Genomic DNA, 17480 nt, shown 5'->3' with positions numbered 1-17480 from the left:
TTGGTCAATATATTGAGATCTAATCGTCCAAATCCTGTGTCTTGGATTTGTTGGAAAGCTTTCTCCAAGAGTGACAACATATCAAAAATTTAGAAAGATTCGTCGATTAGATTGTTCACAAATCTCTTCGAAATTTACAAGCTTCATCGAGTCCAAAACCATGTTAATTGGGTTATAAAGGGATTAGTTGGGTCATATACATGTTAGTTGGGTCTTTAAATGGTTAATCAGGTTATAAACCGCTTATCATGTCACGAATGAGTTGGTCGGTCGGGGGTTATAAATGAGTTAATTGGGTTGAAGTAATAAACACGAACACAACCTATTTAATAATCGGCTTAGACATGTTGATCCGTTTATGACTCTTACCCAATTAGACTAAAACCAAACTCATTTAAAAGTCGGGTTACCGTGTGAGGTTATCAGGTCGAGTCAACTTTTGCCACTCCTAGTCAAAATGAGTGTTAATATTTTTTAATCATGTATTAGAAAAAATGTGTATAATATGTCATTCAAGATAATAGTAGTAATTTTATCTAAAATATATTATAAATTACACAATATATTTTACATATTTTATGGCTCACATCTTGTCTTTAAAAATTTTGTATTTCGAATCCTCATTTTTCTCTATAATTTTTAGTTAATACCTTGGTTAACTTGAACGCTACCTGCAAAAGAATATTTTATTATAATATATTAAATAATTTATAAAATATCTAAATTACTTATGTCTCCTTCAACATCTTATTCTCTCTATCTTTTTTATTATTCTCATCACTTCATTATGCCTAAGCCAGAGTTTTGATCCTCAAATAAAAGTTGGTCGAGATACTCGACTTGCTTCATCTTCTCCGGCAAACCACCCAGTTGGAGCAAAAGAATAAGTAGAATAGAGGGAAAGACGAGGGAAATTGGTGGCAACGGGGACGGCGGGAGAAGGTGATGGAGCTATAAAGAGGAAAGAATGGGCGGTGGGGGTATTAAGTAATTCGGTTAATGTCATTTTCTCTTTTATATATCAACATAGGTGTTAATATTGGGTAAGTATGTTTCAGGCAAGATTAGTATAACATGTCATTCATAGATTAGAAAAGGACAAAATAATAATTTTAGTAATCACAACTGGTGCTAATTTTTTTTTCTTTTTTACCATGTTTTAGGTAAAATGAATATAACATGTCATTCACAGATTAAAAGAGTAAAGTAGTAAATTTATTAGTCTAAATAATTATTAATATTTCTTAACCATGTATTAGGAAAAACCGATATAACATGTCATTCACAGGTTAAGAAGGTAAATTGTAATCATATTTTAGGAAAAGTAGGTATTACATGTTAAAACTAGTTTAGCAAGCACTTTTCTCGTAAAAAAAAAAACTCAGCACAAGTATGTTAATTTAAATAATATTATGTATTACTACTTCATCCATCAATCTCATCTATTTCCAAAAGCAATTTTACAATTCTCCTCTATTTTAATTTATAATTCACGTCACATTTAAGTACAATAATTTCACTATTATACTAATTTTATCTAAATATCATAATAGTCTAAATCGAAATAAACTTTTTTTTTTGTAAAGTTATAAAAATAAGTACAGCGAAACTAGTTTGAAAGTTATTTCACATATTAAATACAACCTTAAAATTATCTATAAAAGTGCTTGAAAAAGATATAGAAGAATAACTATAAATCATTATGTTTTTCCCACTAGCTAGAATTCTTACTGCCCCTAACTACGGTATGAAAACATCTCATTACCTGCGATTTTTAGGCTTCTTCCTCCTGAAATCGGAGGGAGGAAAATAGAATCACAAACAGAAGAAATAGAGCCAAATTGAAGCATAAACTGTGGCATGGAAAGCAAAATGCAGATGGTGCCCATTTAGGAATGCATATCAAGTACTTGGAAGAATATTACTTCATGATATGTAAAAATCTACATGACTATATCTCGATTATATTCATGGTTTTGCTCTCCTGTCATATTCCAAGCATCTATAATGCTAGCCATCTCTCCACTTCTGGCCAAAAATAAATACATCCAGATAGATAGGGGATGATGAAACAGTAGAACATCAATTATCGAGGCATGTAGATCTCCTGCATAACTTAGTTGCTTCTCTTGACCTCTTCAGAGCAGCTGCAAATTTCTTCAGCTTAACCTTCTCAGATATGTCATTTTCATTTATCTGAGACAGATTATTCTGACCGAAACCGATTAATTCTCCCTCTCCAGAGGTTATTCTCTTGTATCTATAGTCTGTTCCAATATCATCACTAAAATGTTTGCCTTTCTCCTCTCCATGTTCTTCTGCATTCAGCCTCCTATTTCTCTGGATATCCAAAGAGTGTCTAGCATAGATGGGAGACCTGGAATCTTTATTGGGCTGTCCCTTGTCTACCGCAGCGACATCGTCTGTCATGCAAGAGGAGAAGCTATCATATGACTCTCCTGTCATCCTGTCATCAATAGAACAGTGATAGATAGACACCCTTCTTTCAGAATTAGCAGAGCTTATTGAAGCTCTATCAGATGTACAATTGTGGAATATTTTTTTTCTCAATACCGCCTTCTTCAGCCTGTTGAAAAATTTCGATTTGCTTGATTTTCCATGCCTTGTTGTGAAGGAGACCTCAGTGGGTGTATCATCAGATTCTACCGTGGATGACGGTGAAGAAGTAGAATTTTCTGAATCAAACTCTGTGTGGCCTAAGCTTTTTTTCTCATCAGTGCCTGAATTCGCATATTCTATTATGAGCTCTTTGGCCATCTCTTCAGACTTGGGACATAAATTCTTGCTTAGATCCCTCGCAGTTGTCTTTCCTGGAGGAGCTCGATAGTTCCGTAGTTCGTACCGCAAGCAAGCATTCAACCATCTCAAGTATACCAACTCCTCAACATCAGTACACCTATCTATTCTGAGCTGATCAATCTCCTTGGTCAACTTGTCATTTTCTTCTCTCAAGCCATCAACTTCCTCTAATGCTTCTGCCTGCATCTGACATTCGTCAACGCCAATTTTAAGAATTTCAAATGAACAGAGGATCAGGAGAATCTGTATATGGTTGAGAACTAGTCTAAGGAGATAAAGCTGTAATAATATGTCAAGACCCAAGTATAATGCATGCCCTTCTCTGTCTGGGTGTGTAATGAACATTTATATGGATGAAGAACAAAATGAAGCACAAGAGTTGGCAATCAAGTGTCTAAGATGAACTAAACAAACTAAAGTTAGCTACTTAGAAGATAGTCTCAATAAGACAGATATAAATTTACCTCTGTAACCTCATGGATGGAAGATTGGAGCATTTGCATGGACTCCAATTTTTGCTTCAAGTCTGTGTTCTCTTGTGCCAGATTTGAGTTGATCAATGTGAGATTTTTAGCCTCATCTTCCAACTCCTCCAGCTTCTTTAACATCTCCTCCACTTCGGCATCATCTAATATCTCATGATCACTCTTCTCCCTTTGCTGCAAATCACCGATCTCCTGACGAAGGGAAGCTATTTTATCCTTTGTCAGCTCTGCATCTGATTTCAACCTCTTCTTCAGAAGCTTAATTTTCCCTCTTGCAGCGACGAGCTCAGCCATCGTTCTCGAATAATCTGCGACCTCTTCTTGAAGCTTTCGGTTCTCGGATTGCAAGGACTCAATCTTCAAAGAGTACAACTTGGCTTCTAAATTGTTAATCTTCAACTGGCTCTCCAGCTCTCTCACTGCAGACTCTTGCTCTTGCATACCATAGTACTCAAGCAAATTGAGCTCAAGACACCTCTCCCTCTCTCTTAGCGACAACACCGAGCGGCGGAGATGCGCAACCTCTTGCTCCATCTCTGACTTCTTTGTGCTACTTTTGTGGTTGCATCCAATTGCCTCGAATTCTTTCAGCACCAAATCATCGAATTCTGGCAAGAGGAATCCCTCTTCATCGCCTCTGGCCTTACTGCTTGGTGACAACCCCACAATGCTGGTGGAAGTGGTGGTCGAGGTGTCATTTGTGATCTTTGCAGAAGCTTCTTCCTTCCAGGATTAAAACCCAGTTCACAAACAATCAGACAAATCAAAACATTCTTCAACATAACCAGTTCATTGAAAATCTTATGAAGTTTTGAACATTCAGCTTTTTTTATCTATCATCTGTCCACGTACAGTATATATATATATATATATATATATATATATATATATATATATATATAATTCCGCTATATAATTAATCTTTCATAATAAGAAGAATAGAAAGGCATAAACATCAAAGACAGTTTCGACTCTTACATTCTTTAGGCCATCACTAGGCGGAGGAGGGCGAAGGCGAGGCGGCCACCGGAATTGGGAGAAGAAGTATCCTGCCAACGAGAGAGCAAGTGCAATACCAAGATTGAGAAGAAGAGGATTCACCTCTCTCTTTCCTCTCACCGTCAACTCCATCTTCACACCTGATCACGCGAGGAATCTAAACCAATTAAAGAGAAGGCCATTCTTCTCATCTTCCATGTACAAGCAAAAGGAGGAGGAGGTGAAGAGAAAGCATCTAATCATGCACAACCCGAGAGAGATACCCAATTGGAGTATCCAAGAGAGAGCTGCTCTTCGAATACAAGAAATGAGATACGAGGTTTTGGTTGGTTCATTGGGTTTGTTTGATTGGCAAATGGTGAATGGATGCCCGTGGATTGAGGTCGCGCGATCTCGTTACAAACAAACTTAGCCGCCTCTCTTCCTTCTCAAAACTGTCACCTTTGTATCCCTCCTAAATTTGTTCTTCTGGAGATTATCTTGTTTTACGTTGCAGACTTATCCAAACTATTTTTAGCATCTACGGAATCGAACCTATAGATAGTAACGATGAATCCGTACATACATTAATAGTAATATGGTGATTATATATATATATATATATATATATATATATATATATATATATATATATATATATATATATATATAACTCTTATGAGATACGAGGATCATCACACATTCACACTCGATGCCAATTAGTAAAAGTGTTTAACTCTGACTGTAGGAATTTCCTGCATCTGATACTTGGCGACCGTTGATTGGCTCCCAGAATCTTCACGAGTTGAATGCATGAGATTCCTGCAACCATGGATGCAGAAGTTTCGGCTTGACTAAGAGGTCTTCCAATCTTAAATTGAACACACCCTCAGATGAGAGATTCGCCTTCCTCCTTCTGGTGACTACGGGAGGAGACAGACAGGAACAAATGGTGACTACGGGAGGAGAAGATGTGCACCAAAGAAGAGCAACATCGTCAAAGGTGTCGGAGCTGGAGGAAACAAAGCAACCAGTAGCTGGCAAAAGAACTCCTAGGGAGGGCGTGCGATCCTGGGCTTCCGTAGCGGCGGGGAGCAGGAAAGCAACAGTGAAACCAGGAACTATTCCGGCGGAGATACTGGCTAAAATACGTAACCAGCTGGAAGACAGCGTGGTGATCGACCCAGAGGTGCTGGAGAAATGCTGGAATAGGTGGAAGCTAACACTATTTGGCAGATTCCTGGGCAAGGGGATACCGATGGCTTGGCTGAAAACCAAGTTAGCCAAGCTATGGGAGGGGATAGAAGGATTCTCAGTCTCAGATATGGCGGAGGGTTACTACGTATTCAGATTCGAAAAGGAGGTGGATCTCGACCACGTCCTGATCAACGGTCCATGGACAGTCCAAGGACAAGTCCTCAACCTGATTCCATGGCGCAATAACTTCCGGCCGTCCCCAGAGGCTTTCACTACGGCGCCGGTTTGGATCCAGCTCCACAACCTGCCGCAGGAATACTGGGAACTGGAGGCTCTCATCCCGGTGGCAGCTTTCTTTGGCAGACCACTACGGGTAGACGAAACCACCCTAGACCACTCCAGAAGCAGATTTGCCCGGGTGTGTATAGAGGTAGACCTCAGCAAATCTCTGAAAACAGCGGTCTGGCTCGGGCAAAAGGAAGAAAGAGTGGACCAAAGAGTGCAGTACGAAAGCATTCCAAAAATATGCTTTAAGTGCGGGAGGATAGGACACAAGGAGGAAGAGTGTGGTTACACAGACAAAGACCAAGGTGTGGAGACGCCGACGACGAATGCCGGCGATGAAGGCGGCGAACAGCAAGGCACATACCCCAGCATGGAAATGGACGCTAAAGAAGAAGACAGCATTTATTATGGGCCATGGTGCACAGTGCACAGGAAGCCAAGATGGCAGGCAAATCAGAAAGGAAAGAGAGCTAGTTACTCAAACGGTACCCCGGAGAAGGATGGGAGAGAGCAGGCTTCCATGGGAAAAAAGGACGGGGAAAGCAAGCCTAGAGGAAAGAACCAGTTTGCACAGAGCTACATGGGCCTCGGAAAGGAAAGAAGTGCAGGTAAGCATGGTGCAAACCATCAACAGGCCAGTACTAGTAGGAAGTCAGAGGATGGTGCAGGCTCAGAGAGATGGAAAAGCCGTCCTCAGGAGCTGCATGCAAACGTTGAGTACGTAGAGAAGAAGAAGAAGACGCTGGAGCCTAACCAAGGAAGGGAAAGAGCTAATCAGAACCAGCCGTACTCTAGGCCAATCACGTCCGAAGGCATTGCATTTAAAGATCGAGCTGTGGGGCCCGGCCGAAGGAAGCACGCTAATGGAGAGAAACTGAAGGAAGTTCGGGAGGAGGAACCTGCAGTCGACACCGTGGACGAACAATTAATGCCAGAAGGGATGGATCTGGACGGCAGAGAGGGAATCCAGACACGTGCCGGAGAAGAGATCGGAAGAACGGCTGTAGTCCAAGGGATAACGGTACTGCTTGGCTCGGGAGACCGACGGACGCAAAGGTCGGCCTACGTCAAAACTTCCAAGAGCCCTGGAGGAGCAAGCTAGAACTCCAGCGACTACCCACCCCAGCTCGTCCAAGATGGACTTGTCTCTGCCGGCTTCGCCCCTCCCTCCGTGCAACAAACAAACCCGCCGGGAAAACATGAGGACACTGTGGCCAGAGTCAAGCAATGCCTCCTACTGGCGGACCGAAAGGGGAAGGATATGGAAGTAGAGGAGAGGCACTTACAGGTGGCGCTGGTGGCAAACCAAGGAAATGAAGCCCCTGGAGAGATGGAAATGGAGCTGGAACTGGCAAATGAGAACACTAACGGAGGTGGAGCGGTCAGGCCCACCTCTAAGAGGGGTCGGACTCATTGACAGTCGGCCGGCAAACCATACTTCAAGGTTTACCAATGTTAAAAACCTTAGTGTGGAATTGCAGAGGTGCCCGCAAGAAAGAGGCACTCGACCGATGCAGAGTTATGATTCGTGATCATAATCTGGATATGCTGGTGTTGCTAGAAACGCACACCAGCTGGTTTGAAGCTGAGCAGGTGGCTAAAAAGATTGGCAGAGGACGGGCGTGGTTTGCCATCCCGGCGCAAGGCCGCGCGGGAGGCATCCTGGTCATCTGGAACAAGGAGCTAGGGTGGGTTGATGTGGCAGCTGTATCAAGGTATGCTGCCCACCTTACGATCACCCTTACGACGGGACAAACCTGGATCTGGACCACCGTGTATGCTAGCACCATTCTAGAAGGGCAGCAAGAACTCTGGGAGGAGCTGAAGAACATAGCGTCCATCAACATGCCGTGGGCGATCATGGGAGACTTCAACGCTTTCCTGTCAGTTCAGGAGAAGAGATGCAGTGGAGTGGTCGTCCTAGGGCCTAAAGGGAAGGCCTTTGCGCGGTTCGTGGATGAGATGGGGCTGTGCGACCTCGGCTATGAAGGCATTCCATACACCTGGTGTAACAACCAACAAGGCTCGCGACGCATCTGGATCCGGCTCGATAGAGCCCTGGCCAACACAGAATGGGTTAGTGATCATCCGGAGTGCAAAGTCCAGCATCTAGACCGGGGTGCTTCGGATCATGCGCCGCTGCTCCTCACGGTGCCGGCAGGAACGACGAGGTGCAAGAGACCATTCCGGTTTGAGCTCCTCTGGATGGAGTATGAGGAGTGCCAGAACATCGTCCAAGACACCTGGAAGCGGCAAGCCGACGGTAACCCAATGCAAGCTTTCTCTCACCGACAGAGTGAGTTGAGAAGAAGCCTGAGCAACTGGAATCGCGTGGCGGCGGGGAGTGTGGAGAGAAGGCTAAAGGACACCAACCTAAAACTGGCTGACCTAGAGGAGCTAGACGCCATGCCGGAGGCGGGCCAGCAGAGCCTGAGGAGCTTATACAACTGCAAGATCGCCCTTAACAGGCAACTCAATATCAAATGGCTGCAAAGATCTCGATTAAGGTGGACGGAGGAAGGTGACCGAAACACGAAATTCTTCCATATCTCGGCTTCCTTGAGACGCCGACGCAACATGATTGCAGGCATCCTGGGTGATGATGGGTGTTGGGTTCAGGAGCCGGCCGACGTGGTCCACTGTTTCAAAACCTTCTACCAACGGCTCTGGGGAGAAGCGGAAGAGGTAGACCCTGGGAGGATGGAGTGGCCATCACTTCCTTCCATCTCGACAGAGGAAGCGTCAGACCTAGAGAGGCTGGTGATGGCTGAGGAAATAAAGGCAGCGGCGTGGAGCCTGCCGAGAGGCAAGGCCCCTGGTCCGGACGGGATGCAAGCGGAAGTATACATCAAGTACTGGAACACCATGGGTGAAGACCTCTGCCGGGCCGTCGGCCACTTCTTCAACAGCGATGTACATGCCAAAAGCATGGGGTGATACCTTCATAACCTTGATCCCGAAGAAGGAGCACCCATTAATGGTGGCAGACTATCGACCGATCGCACTTTGTAATGTCATTTACAAGGTTATCGCGAAGGTCATGGTTAATAGGCTTAAGGTGGTGCTGGCCAAAATCATCGGCCCGGAGCAGGCGGCGTTTGTGGCTGGCCGAAGCATAGAAGATAACACGTTGGCAGCCCAGGAGGTGGCTCACTCCATGGCCACGGATAAGAGCGGACAACCTATGATGATGATCAAAATGGACATGGAGAAGGCGTATGATCGGGTCAGTTGGCCGGCAGTGGTTGGCGCGCTCCGGCGGATGGGTTTCCCTGCTCGGTGGTGCAACTGGGTGCAGGCGTGCATCGCATCCCCCAGGTTTGCCTTGCTGATAAACGGGTGCCCGACCACCTGGATCACCCCCAGGAGTGGCCTGAGACAAGGCGAGCCGATATCCCCCTACCTCTTCATCATCGTCACGCAAGTGCTATCGGGTCTCATCAACGAGAAGGCGGCGCAAGGCCTTCTGCGAGGCTTTCAGGTCAGCGAAGTGCAGCTGTTGCACCTGCTCTATGCAGATGACCTGCTGCTAATGCTGGAAGCTTCGCCGGAGAACGCCAACAGCATCCTCGAGAGCCTGAGCCAGTATGAGATCATCACAAACCAGCGGGTGAACTACAACAAGTCGGACCTGTATCTGTCAAACAGGATCGGAGCTGAAGAAGGCAGCCATCTCAGTGTTCAGCTCGGGCTGAAGGTGGCTGGCATGCCGTTCAAATACCTCGGGGTGCTTATCTCGGGGAGGCGTGTGAAGGTGAGCGAGCATCAGGAGCTGGTGGAGCGGATTGGAAAGCGGCTAGCGGGCTGGAAAGGGACGCTCCTCTCCCAGGCTGGCAAGCTAACCCTGATCAAGGCGGCGCTGCTTGCGATTCCGTCGTACTGGCTAGGCAGCACGTGGGTGCCGGACGGGGTACTGGAGGAGATAGAAAAAAAAGCCCGTCACTTCCTGTGGAAAAATAAGAACGGCCACGGCCTCCACCTGATGAACTGGGCTCAGGTGACTTAGGCCAAGCGTCAGGGAGGGCTCGGAGTCCGGCGACTTAGAGAAGCCAGAACTGCCCACCTGGGTAAGCTGGTGTTCAAAATGCTAAACAGGGAGCAGGCGCCATGGATTCAAATCATGCAGGCCAAATACGGGCGGCTGCACCCGTGGGAGACAACGAAGACCCTGCAACCATCTTGGATGTGGCGAGCTCTATCCAAAACAGCTACTCAGTTAAGAATGGGATGCCGAGTGATGATAGGGAACGGCAAAGGCACTCGCGCCGCTTTCGACCCATGGCTGCACGAGATCCCGTTGTCCAGACAGCCAAGGGTTCTGGCACCTAGGCTAATGGAAGAAAACCTGAGTGTGGCAAACCTCACCTGTGAAGACCAATGGACTCCGGTCAGATTGGTCAGAGAGGCAGGAATGGAGCTGGCTTACGAGATCGCAAACTTCCCTATGGGAGCCGCCACCAGTGAGGACCGATGGATCTGGTTAGCCGCACCCAAGGGGACGCTTTCGGTTAAGGCGATATACCAGTCCCTGCTCCCTCAGAGCGACCATCTCTGGGCAGGGTGGAGTAACCTCTGGAGCGTACAGGTGGCTCCGAGGATTAGAGTTTTCTGCTGGAAGCTTCTGTGGGGTAGACTCCTAATGCGAGCGTACCTCCACTATCTCCACGTTGGCCCCGAGGATCGATGTGCCATGTGCGGTCTGTTCAGCGAGACGAGCGAGCACCTCCTGTTCTCGTGTAGATACAGCCGGGAGGTATGGGAAATCCTGGGCACCAGAGAGAGGCTGGAGACTGCGGAGATCGATCAAGACTGGATCACGAAAGCGTGGAGCGTAAGTGCTGAGGAGGACGGTCGGGCCAAAGGGTTGATAGCATGCACGCTGTGGTCACTGTGGAAGAGCAGAAACGGAGTTGTGTTTAGAGAGAAGAGGATGCCGGAGCTAGCCGTGGTCCGGTCAGCGGTCGAAATGGCGGAGGAGTACAGGTGCGTAAACAAAAAGAAGATCTCGAAGCTAAGGAAGATAAGGAAGCCCTGGGAACCGCCGGAGACGGGCTGGATCAAAGCCAACACCGACGGAGCGCTGAAAGCAGGCGCGTACCAAGGCGGAGCAGCGGCTATATTTTGTAATGCCGAGGGAGAGTTTCTTCAGGCGGGCTGGGAGCCGTGCCCGGGCACCTCGGCGCTCCAAACGAAACTCTGGGCTATTAGACTGGCGTTGAAGATGGCGAGAAGTGGCATCAGGCTAGAGATTGAATCAGACTGCTCTGAGGCCATTAGATGCTTGCAGCAGGCGGAGCTCAGCCCATGGCGCGTCCGTAACCTGGCACGCGAATGTGCGGAGCTAGCTAATGGCGTTGGTGAGGTCCGGTTATCCCACGTGGGGAGAGAAGCCAACTCGGTCGCTGACTGGGCAGCAGCTAGGGCCAGCGTGGCTTCGGGTTACTGCCAGGTGGAGCGACTAAGCAACGCTCCACCGGAATTATGTAAGCTTTTAACTGTCGACACGGACACGTGGCGGCAGATTATCAATAAATAGCTGACCTCAGCTCTTTGCAGTCAAAAAAAAAAAAAAAAAAAAAAACCCTCAGGTGAGAGATCAAGTCATGCACGTACTTCACAAATGCTTTTGTTTTTCTTTTTCTTCTCTTGTTTCTTATGAGGTCTTGTAGATTGACATTGACATCCCCTTAACATTTTACTACTATAAGGGATGATGAATGAGTAAAGTTAATGGTGATCTCTCCACAATTATTTTGTATACAGATAATTAATATTTATTTTGCAAATTGCATTAATACATGGAGAGTCTTATGACTCACGGTATAAGCTTTCTCTTCTATTAATCGTTTTTATACCAATGACCATAAGGATCCAATAAGGATGAAATTGATGACATGCTTACCACCCATAGATTAACAAGAGGTGGTTTTTCGTCTAGCTACTAGATAGATCTCTTTAAAAGGTAAACCATCAGTTGATATCATATTAATTTGACCAATCTTAGCCAAATCTTACCAAGAAATTTAATACCCATATATGTCTGAGTTCAACTAACCAGATCAACCCAACTTTAATTCTCCAATCGAAACAACCTCATATAAATAACTATATATATATATATGATACAGAAGCATTACATCGGAACTGATAATTAAGTCCTTAGAGATTAATAACACAATTTATTATCTTCATCAAGGCCAAATAAGCAATAACTTTAAGGGCCTTCTTTTTTTTGTACTACCCTAACTAATAATACTTTTAGGTGATAAGGTTAATGCCTGCTAAGAGGAGAGAGTCTGCAAGCACTTGGTTCGCAGCTTCCGAAGGATGAACGCTGTCCCAGAAGACATATCCAGTAGCATTCTTGCATGTTCCGAGGGATTTAGGGTTGCAGAGTAGGATCGTCGTCTCAAATGTTCCGGTGCCGCAGCAGCCTCGCCTCGCCTCAAAGAAACCTGATCCATTTCCATGCAACTATGAGACCATACGTATGTAGTCTTATTTTAGGTTTATAATTAAGTACTTAATTTACTAATTATCCTTAATTGCTGGCCCCGCCCTATTAGGATATGATTGTAACCTTCTTGGTGTTATAGAATCCTCTCCACAATAATCTTAAGTACGTACGTTACGTACCTTGGCTTGAAGGATTGATGACAAGATCATACAAAGGCTGGTAGATATCGAACACTGCGATCTTTAGATTATGGAATTGCTTTGCTAACGAGTTCGTCGCGGCATTCAGCTTCATATTGAAGTTCTTGGCGTCGTTGTTGAGCCTCGAGACGCAGCCGTTGCTTCCGAAACCGAAGAGCGTGATCGCGGCGGGGACGCACCCTAACGGCGGCAATGAGGTTACTCCGATCCTTCGAGCTCCTAAGCTATATAAGTCCTGTATGCAAGGAATAGCTCCATATGAGTTTTTGGGTGCATTGGGTTTTGAGATTTGTGTCCAAGTCCTACTTAGCTATTTCACTGCATTAATCTGTGTGGAATTCAATTGATTTGAAATCCTAGTTTCGTGAAATCTAAATGCTATGATTTCAAGGAATTTGATATAATGATATCAGAGGAGTCTTAAATCGCTCAGAAAGGTTAAATTATTGGTGGTTATATGCAAGAAAGAAAGAAGAGAAGAGAAGATATATGGTTTGGTATACTGGCCTTGATGAAGTTTGAGAATATGCCGATTAGCATGGAAGAGTATTCATCAGGCGATTGGTGCTTGTTGAGGAATGGGTTGATGTAGTAGTTCTGAAGAAAATCACTACTCCCTGTGCTCACTATGTACAAAGCATCAGAAAGGATGGAGCTTGCTGTCTTGCTTCCTGCCACCTTCGCAAGCTTAACCTGGTACTCCTTGAAGTATTCCAGTTGCTGGGATAGGGGGATGGCGTGCTGCATGCCAATTAACATGTCCAAGAAGAGAAGAAAGTGGTTAATTATGCGAGATATATATATATATATATAAGCATCAGAACTAGATAACATCATTGTTATATTTATTGTATGTTTTATAAGCTTTTGTGATAGCTGAGAGTTCGGTATACGTAATCGATGTTGCTATTGTTAGCCTAAAGCACATCCTAATGCATTGATTATTGATGTGCCGCACTTGGTAGTACCTTATGGGTCATAATCGGATCAAATCATGATAATGCCAATATAAATATGACCTATTTATTAAATGAGTTAAAATTTTTAAACATGAATACAACCTAAATATTTTACTAGGTTATTCGAATATATATAGTGATTTGAGTAATCAATTAACGTGTTTGCTCATATTATCAATGAGTTTTTTGTGTTACAAAATTGACTAGTCGGGTGACAAACTGATTATTTAAGTCATAATTAAATTATTGGGTCATAAATAATTATAGCGTTAAATAGATTGAGATAATATAAAATTCAGATCGAAGTCAATCAGTAAAAAATTGCATTCTTAGCGCGAGAAAGAAGTAGGCATTGTTCAAAGCAAATTACCATCTTAGCTCTATTTGAAGACTTACATATAAGTACGCAGTCTCGTCATAATACCCAGATGCCGCAGAGGCAAAATTAGCTCCTATTAGAAGGTTCTTCCCTGATGCTTCTGGGCTCAGATATGCCGGTGGAAAGCTAGTAAATCCCAAGGTTTCAGCTGCAAATAAAAAAGAAAGTTATTTACTTCCTACTCATCAGTGCCAAAGGTATCCAAAAAATTAAAAGAAAAAGATAAATGAATGCAGAAATGAGTGGTATTAAAATCAAAATGCATGAGTATAGTAGGTATGTCAACCAGTGATGTCAGTTGCCAATTTCCCGTTGCAGAACCTCCCAGTCGCCTCGCGGTTCTTGAAGTCCCTTCCATAAGGGGGGTAATCTGCCTTAAAAATCGTGTAGAGGTAGTCATTGTTCCCGACGTCGATGCTCGAGTCGCCGAATGATATTATCGCCGGCACGAGCGTCGCCGACGACTGCGCATCTCCGACGATAAGTACTACGAAGAAGAATGCCAAAGCTAACAAGACCCGCACATGCATTATAGCATAACCATTGCTCCTTGCCATCTTTGTGCTCTCTCTCTCTCTCGTGGCTAATGCAGTGGCCTCAAGAGTAGGACAAGATCTAATGAGAGTATATAATTATGCATATATATATATATATATATGATAATAGTTCATGGAGTTTGTTCAGAGGCATTAAAGGCATGCATGTGAACAAGCTGGTGGTAGGGCTAACTTGGTAAGGATGAGACCGTGCTCTCTCCCATCTAATATTATTCACCTCAACCACTAAGGTGACTATTTATTTTGGTTGATTAGGGTGGACAAGGGTAGTTGGGCAGTGTAAATGAGGCAAATTGGCCTAATCAAGAACATGTTCTTGCCTGTTGCATTGAATGAAGAAAAAAAAATCCAGCACCTAAGTCCACGTTCAGTGATCGATAAATGTTGCAGTAGTGTAAGGGAGTATAGAATCCTCGAAAGGGCCCAAAAAGTACAACAATGTGTAAGTTTTCACGAGGATGATCCTATGGGAGTAATGCTAGTAGAACATCTGCAGTCCTTGTGGCAAGAATTAACTGCTGTCAATGTACTTGGCAGCCTTGGCATGGGATTACGCTAAATATTATAAGTTTTAACTCGTGAACTATAACTCAGCGTCGTATTTTTCAAACAGAGGATTTGATGAAAATAGAATTTCAAATCAGTCGAAAGATAAAGAAAAACTTGAGTTATTAGACGAGTTTATATAAACCCTTTCACGTTAACACACATGAGTGATTGATTTACTTTAATTTAGACTAATAATGACACCAAGAAGAATGTACTCTTCCTAGAAAGCAACTCATTTCACCCTCAAGGGAAGAAAAATATATTCATGGAAGTTTGAAGGCATGCAGACATGCATACAGTCTTAAGTGAGGCATATATATGCCCACACGTATGCATACGAAATTGCATTCTTATGCGAATTTTATCTAGCTAGCAGACATATAAGCTGGTAGATTAAGACATGTATCCGTGATCATCTGTATAGCCGTGAATATTTTAAAGCCTTCCCCGACTTTTGGTAAGGAGTAGGTCGACCATGCCCTTCCACAAAATTAATGCTTGCAAGAAAACTAGAAGACGGTAACAGTCTTCATTTTTATTTATTTTTCACATATCACACTATCTATAGATTAGTTTTGTTGTGAAAGTTTCATTCTTTTTTGTCATATATGCATATCAAATCCTATATTTCAGGTATAATGTTCTTCTCAACAGCGACGGCGTTACAGCGACGGCGTTACAGCGACGGCAACCTCGACAGTAGCCGTCTCTCTCTCTCTCTCTCTCTCTCTCTTTGTATCTCTGTTTGTTTGTTTGTCTCTGTCTACCTATCTTACGGTTTATTGATCATTAGACTTTTGACTTAAAAAGCTCACAAAAGTAGTTGGCCAGAAGAAATGCTCTGTTTTCTTTCAATTGGAATAGTTTTACCGTTGATCATTTTTAGAGAACGAGAAATTATGAATTTCATGATAATTTTGTCTGGATTGTTTAAATGCTAACGTAGTTTGAGACGTAGGATATTCAAAAACTAATCTCTTAGTTTACACAATACATGGGTAATGAGCAGAATTTTTGGTAAGAAATTTGAGTTAATTTTCTTCAAAATCATACAAAGAAATTGTTCTCAGATGGAGATTCCCGAACTACAGACATTTCATGAACCAAGTGTTGTGGCAACTTGATCAATATACTACGAGACTAAGAAAATAATAGGCAGCATGATTATAGTATTCTCCTAGCCCGGCATCTTGGCTGCAGATCATCTCAAGATTTTATGCCAAACAGTGTTGAACCTTTTAAAATTATCCTACAATTCATTTATTGATTTCACTTGCAAATTTCCAAGAATGCTTGCTTGCTTGCTAAATTCTAGTCATATACAACAGCTGTTACAGATTACAACTTACAAAGGTCACAAGGATAAACAATTTTACCTTTCAGTTGGATGTACACATAAAAAACACCATGAACAATTTGACGATGCGAAGTCGAGTGAAGCTTTTCCAGACAACTTGCTATAGGCTGAAGATGAGAAGAATCTTTCACCAGACTGCTTCCCCTGTTTAGCTTGTAGTGAAAAGTCTGACAGAAAAGTTGCTCAACGACTTGGCCGTGACTTTAAGATCCGCTCGGAGTTACTGCTTACAAGAGTCTGGTTGATCTAATTCTTGAACTAAAGAAAGATTACTGCTACTAAAATGAGGGCAACAATAGTACATAACAGGGCCTGCATAAACCCACAGAGAAGTACGGTCACATTACAAATTTGGAAATGGAGCTTTGGAAAAAATAATTGAAGATTTATTACAGAAATTGTTGATTACTACTCCTTACAAATGATAAGCCAAAGCATGATATAGTTGTCCAATTGCAGCATTCTACTTATATTGTAGTAACATACATTTAGGCATAGGGGTGAAAGGAGTCTAACCGCAAATGCACAAGCAGCAAGACCAGCTCGCTCTCGTGGGTCTCTGTTGTAATACTTGCACAAGTATAAGATTGAAGCACAATACCAAATTAAAGGGCACACACATCCTACCAGCAATCTGAAAGGGCACATTGTCAACAATAAGAAAAAAGAATGGGATACCACCGAAGCAATATGGCAAGCAAGGCATACTCACAAACTCCATCCTATTCCACAACCAAAACATGGAAGAGGCTTGTCAAACATTGCTAGTCGTGGGTCTTCATTCATCAAAGCATATTTCCCCCCACACGCCTTGCAAACACAAGGTCTGCCTGCATTTATCACAAAATGCCAATCAGGAACACATAAGTTTTTGTTTGAACAGAAGTTTCTATATGAAATAAGGAATAAACTTCTCTAGGTCTGAGATTCATAGATGATCCTAGCTTTCAACCGAAATATAGGGTAGGCGAGAGACTTACACAGCATACTTAATATTTATCCTGTAAAAGGTGATACCGAAATCTTGACTCAAAGTAGTTATACATAATCACTCTTAGTTGATAAGCCACTTCCACAAAAGAATAAAAACTTATTATGCAGTCTTGAAGCACTCGTATGAATGGTAAGTGAGAATCAGTTTATAAATCTTCTTAGTCAAAGAGCTAATACTGTACAATACAAATATGAATCAAGTGTCACGTTCCAAATTGGTACCGTGAGCAAATATTTTGCACTTTAAAATCAAGTCATACTCAA

At 43.4% G+C, this 17480-nt stretch overlaps 3 protein-coding genes across 4 annotated transcripts; 1 reads left to right on the top strand and 2 right to left on the bottom strand.

Moving 5' to 3' along the window:
- Positions 1-1907: 1907 nt before the first annotated feature.
- On the bottom strand, positions 1908-4586 carry LOC140799147 (protein CHUP1, chloroplastic-like). Of its 2 annotated transcripts, none has more exons than XM_073153309.1 (3): positions 4284-4586; positions 3285-4028; positions 1908-3006 (listed from the first exon to the last, which is right to left on the bottom strand). In XM_073153309.1, the coding sequence occupies exons 1-3, from the start codon at positions 4434-4436 to the stop codon at positions 2083-2085; spliced, it is 1821 nt and encodes a 606-aa protein (XP_073009410.1). In that variant the 5' UTR covers positions 4437-4586; the 3' UTR covers positions 1908-2082. The 2 variants fall into 2 exon arrangements, with proteins under 2 accessions (XP_073009410.1, XP_073009418.1); XM_073153317.1 differs by having other exon boundaries at positions 1908-3000.
- Positions 4587-5232: 646 nt separating this feature from the next.
- Positions 5233-8702, top strand: LOC140793940 (uncharacterized). Its single transcript, XM_073145764.1, has 3 exons — positions 5233-6786; positions 6892-7138; positions 7234-8702. Exons 1-3 carry the CDS (start codon positions 5233-5235, stop codon positions 8700-8702), a joined length of 3270 nt encoding a protein of 1089 aa, XP_073001865.1.
- Positions 8703-11863: 3161 nt separating this feature from the next.
- Positions 11864-14393, bottom strand: LOC140780609 (GDSL esterase/lipase APG-like). The gene is made up of 5 exons (XM_073126271.1): positions 14047-14393; positions 13778-13908; positions 12930-13163; positions 12402-12657; positions 11864-12220 (listed from the first exon to the last, which is right to left on the bottom strand). Exons 1-5 carry the CDS (start codon positions 14315-14317, stop codon positions 12024-12026), a joined length of 1089 nt encoding a protein of 362 aa, XP_072982372.1. The 5' UTR covers positions 14318-14393; the 3' UTR covers positions 11864-12023.
- Positions 14394-17480: the final 3087 nt, after the last annotated feature.

The sequence above is a fragment of the Typha latifolia genome, chromosome 1 (genome assembly GCF_019914945.1).
Source record: "Typha latifolia isolate L0001 chromosome 1, TyphaL0001v2, whole genome shotgun sequence".
NCBI lineage: Eukaryota > Viridiplantae > Streptophyta > Magnoliopsida > Poales > Typhaceae > Typha > Typha latifolia.
Note: the sequence above shows the minus strand (reverse complement) of the source record. Positions and strands in the feature narration are given on the sequence as shown.